Genomic DNA, 4,902 nt, shown 5'->3' with positions numbered 1-4,902 from the left:
AATCTTAAAATACATATACGTTTCTTATCCTATTTTGTATTTTTTTTTAAATCTTTAAAAAACAAGATATTTCTTTCTTTTAATAATATTTTTTTTATGTGGTGGCAGATGATTGTTGCTACTTGAGGTATCAACCTAACTTGAGATGTCAAGTTTCGTAATAATGTCTAACATCAGAACTTTTATAAAAAAACCAAAATAATTTTCTTCAAAACTACGTCTCATTACAACTTTGAAATACCTTACTGATCCTTGATATTAAGATGCATGGATTGATTTGATTTTAAACATTGCTTCATCGTCGTAACCTCACACAAGCGATAAATGCCATCTTCCATAGAAGAAATGGTTGCTCAAGTTACCAATTGGAGCTTAAGTGACCAATGTTAGGAGTGAAATAAAGCATAATTCATAACTGAAGTGGCCAAATGGATACTCAATGAAAGAGTCAAAAATTAGTTCAAATATGACAACAAAATCTCCTTATTCAAAGCAAGGAATGGTAGTAAACAAAACTATAAATATTAGACTTATGAATGAAGATGGAGATATACCATTTTTAGTTTAATAAGTTTGTTCTCTTCTATGGTATCTATGTGCTTTAAGGAAACGGCAAGCAGGAGTTGAAAACTCTGTTGTTACTTTGATAATTTTTGTTTGTATATATAATACCTTGTCTCAATGCTTTGGAATCAAATTGATTATAAATTTATAAATAAATATAAAGTATTATTACTCTATATATTAAAATTTATATATAATAGCATCCATTTTGGGTGATTAAAGAAAATATTGATTTGTTCATTATGTTGACTGGTTATAAGATGATATTCAATGTTGGAATATTTGTTTTATTTGAGAAAGATTAGAATGAAAAGAAATTACAATAAAGTCGTAATTGGACTTTTGTTTTTCTTTTATGGGTCTTACATAAGATAAAACTAGTTGAATTGATAAATTCAAATTCTCAACTCCTACTAATGCTGCAAATATTCTTTCCCTCATGAATGATTCAAATTGAGGGCAATCATTAATTGCTAGACACATGAGATGATTATTATGAGCTTGCTATTCTTCTTAGATTTTGGCACCATCAATCTCCATTAAGGAAATCGTAATAGGCCATGGGAATATTCACAAGTGGACATGACCAAATTCTCAAAATTTCAGTGACAAGGTGTCCAAGTTGTTTTCGCTAATGACGACCTTATCACAGTAATGAATCTTCAGTTCCTTTAAATGAAGAAGTTGATTTGGCAGACGTTTCACCTTGGGACATTGATAAAAAGAAAGATGTTGAAGACGTGGAAAAGGAGTTTTACATTCTCATTCTTTCCATTCCTTGATGTTGTTGAATTCCAATCTCTCCAAGGATGCAAATGAAGAGTTGTTCCTGGAAAATTCAGCATCAATGCTCACTATTCCATCAAGCCCTCTAACTTTGAAGGTCTTCAGTGATCACAAAAGTCCAAGGGAGGAAAACATAGAAAATATTTCCAGTCCTTCAACCGTAAGAATACTAGATTTGACAATGAATTATCAAATAGCCAACTTGGGAGTGTTTGGATATACCATTGTAGTTCTTAATTGACAGACACTCTGAGTGTTTGGAGGATTGTAGACTCTGAAGTACTTTCTTTTCTTTCCTTGGATCATCAGGATGTGATTCTTTTTCCATTTTAACTTTAGCTTCAATAGGAGTGTTTTATTTTTCAAATCCATGGCTAATGTTTCCAATGGATTCGTAATATTTTGCATCTCCTTAATTGATAGGTCTCCATAAATATTGAGTCGTCCTAGTAGTTGTTTAGTACTAATCTCACTATTTCTATAGACCAAAAACATATTCAATATTTGAAGATTCTTCAATTCTCCAAAAATGTATTGACATCTTCTTCACTTTTGTCTTTTTAAATTTCAGACAACGCAAATTGATGAGTTTATACAAATTTAAGGGCAACTCCTCCAACTTTGAACAATAGTTCAACTTCAGTATTAATAAGTTATAGAGTAAACATATCGAATCAGGTAGTTTTTGTAACATAGTATATGAAAGATCTAATGAATGGAGACGTTTAAGATCACATACGGAATCTGGGACCTCTCTAATCTTGGAACAACCATAGAAAGATAAGACGCGTAAAATCTTAATTTTGGAAAACAAATCATGTATCGAAATCTTGAAATGCCATTTAGATTTCCAATATTCTAAAATGGGAAGAAATGAACGACCAGTTTTAGCATCAGTTAAACTCCCAAAACCATCAAAATATTTGACATAACGAAATTCAAATGAAAAATGACGGGTTGTTTTCGGTATACACCAACCTTTATCAAATTTCAACCTGAACAGAAATTTGCAGAGACATATTTAGCCAAATCATTCAGAAGGTCATGCATGATGAAACGTCTCTCAATGCCTGATTGTTGAAAGAAAGACCTTGACAATAGATCATTGAAGTACTGTTCACCAACTTCTTTTGGATGTCTAATTTGTTAGAGGCACTATAAACAATTTTGGGTCATCCACAACAAAATTAACTTCTTCACAAACTCATAATTTTTGGGGAATAAGGCACAATAAGAAAAACACTTTTTAAGATGAGAAGGAAGGTAGCAATAGCTTAGAAATAGCGAAGGGATAATTTCAGTGGCTTCTTTTGGTAACTCCCATATGTCACTTTCCAATATGCTTTTCCAATCTGAAATGGACGACTTTGTGCGTAAAAGACATCCAATTGTTTTCAAAGCTAAAGGTAATCCCTTGCATTTCTCAACTATCCTTCTACCAATCTCCCTTAGCTCATCATTCAAGTCAAGATCGCCATCTTTTATTATTTTCAAAAACATTCCAGCATTCATCCTCTTCTAATTGTTTTAGGCGATGCACTTTAGATTTCATGTTAGAAGCAATGTTCTCACAACGAGTTGTGACAAGAATTCTACTTCCTGGAGCCCCATAGCTAAGAGGAGTTCGCACAACTTCCCATTCTTCTCATCTTTTGTTCCAAACATCATCCAAAAAAAGAAGAATTTTTTTTCCTAACAATTTTTCTTTTAGTTTTTTTTGAACCATTTCTAGATTCCCACTATCATCTCTTTTATCACCGATTGCTTCAAAAATTGTTTTTGTCATAGTACACATGTTGGACGAGTATGTTCTTGCCCAACCCACCCAATCCCACAATGAAAAATATTGATGGCTGGTTAGGATTGTTAGTTTCAGATGTGAGCCAACTAAATATCATCTCTTTGTCCACATCTCTGCCATAAATAACACTTCCAACCACCAACAAAGATGATGGCAATTTCTGCGGCACTTTACTACCTAATCCATCACCAGAATAAGTATATTCTTTCAAACCAAGAGCACCCTTTTGCTTTACAAGATATTCTAATTTTTCTAGGACTTCTTTCAACCCTGAGTCAATTTTCTTCTTAAAAGAACTGAAAGTAGCATTGAAGAAGTTTGATACCTTGTAAATGATGGCTTGAGGTTTGGATTCAGCTTCCACTTGGCATCTGGTGAGTTCATAGTATATTTCACCCAAAAAATCCTCTGCATCAAAGACAACCTCTTTGACAGCAAAAAGCCATGCTTTCACCTGCGGATCTGTGAACTGCTTTAGTTCTGAATCATCAGCGAGAGCATTGATGGAGTGCAGCACGATGTTCAAATTGCCCAGGAGCTTCTCATCAAGTTTTCTTCCAAGAAAGAAGTCTAGAAATTGAGGAGAAGCCATCCTCTCGAATGCAACCTGAAGAAGAGCCGAAAGAAGAGCACCACCAACAAGTTCTGCTGTCATGGTAGGAGTTGGAAAGGAAAGTGTGTGAGTTGAGATGGATTCAGTTGCAGGGATGATATAGTGAAGAAATGAGCAGTTCGATATTCAGTCAACGGTTGTGATGAATGAAAGTATGGGGAGAGGGTCGTGGGCCCCAGTGAAGCAATAATGGTTCAGGTTTCTGATAAGAAAAGAAAAGTGTTAACAGCTGTAATGACAATTAGGTCAAATAAAAATATTAAATAATCTTTTTTGATTAATTAACCAAGATTTGGTTTATCTTTATTTATCATTTTTTTTTCAATTTTGTTTAATGGTGATTTTTATCTCTTTATTTATAATTTATAATTTATATTTTATTATTTTTGAAAGGTCTCAAATTAGTTTCACTTTTATTTAAAAATATTCAGATTTTTTTTTTAAATATTGTTTCATTGACTAACTCGTGGGACTTAACACCGATTTGGTATTATTTTTGGAGGAAGATAGCAATTAGGTATTATATTTTATTTGGATGAGATTATGGGTCATTGTGGATTGGTGCACTTTGTTGGTTCTACATTTGTTTCATAAGGTTAGTGTAGTTTTGCAATTATTTGAATAATGTTGTGGTGTTTGTTTCAATGTGTAATAGCGTGATTAAAATACTATGCAAACAAGGTTTTGTTTGTTTCCAGTAATTAATTATATAATTATGTGATTTCAAAGTATTTTGTAATATTGATGCCTTTGTTTTAATTGATTAAGATTTTTTTACGCAAGTTATGCTTATGGTTTTTTTGTTGTGGAGTACGTTGTTCAACTTTCTTTTTAATAATATTTGTATTTTATTTGTAAATTTCCATATTAGGCATGGTTATTTAGTTATTACTTATAATGTATGAAATGTTTTAGTCGATGTAGTTCACCATAGGAAGATATTTGTAAATAAGACGAAATAGTTATTTTGAGATATTATGTATTCTTAAATAAATATGATATGTAATATTTGTTAGAATTATGATGATTTTAGAGATATTATATTTTGTATTTGACATTTGTACTTATATTCAATTAGCATTGGGTAATATGAGTACACAAAATTATGTTGTACATTACAACATGGTTAGTGTTTCTA

The 4,902-nt window shown here is 31.9% G+C and overlaps 1 protein-coding gene across 1 annotated transcript; it reads right to left on the bottom strand.

Moving 5' to 3' along the window:
- Nucleotides 1–830: 830 nt before the first annotated feature.
- On the bottom strand, nt 831–3,916 carry LOC137837219 (putative disease resistance RPP13-like protein 1). Its single transcript, XM_068646154.1, has 2 exons — nt 3,477–3,916; nt 831–1,393 (listed from the first exon to the last, which is right to left on the bottom strand). Exons 1-2 carry the CDS (start codon nt 3,804–3,806, stop codon nt 1,319–1,321), a joined length of 405 nt encoding a protein of 134 aa, XP_068502255.1. The 5' UTR covers nt 3,807–3,916; the 3' UTR covers nt 831–1,318.
- Nucleotides 3,917–4,902: the final 986 nt, after the last annotated feature.

Source organism: Phaseolus vulgaris, chromosome 4 (assembly GCF_000499845.2).
Source record: "Phaseolus vulgaris cultivar G19833 chromosome 4, P. vulgaris v2.0, whole genome shotgun sequence".
Classification (NCBI taxonomy): domain Eukaryota; kingdom Viridiplantae; phylum Streptophyta; class Magnoliopsida; order Fabales; family Fabaceae; genus Phaseolus; species Phaseolus vulgaris.
The sequence above is the reverse complement of the archived record's forward strand: the minus strand, read 5'-3'. Positions and strand labels throughout refer to the sequence as shown.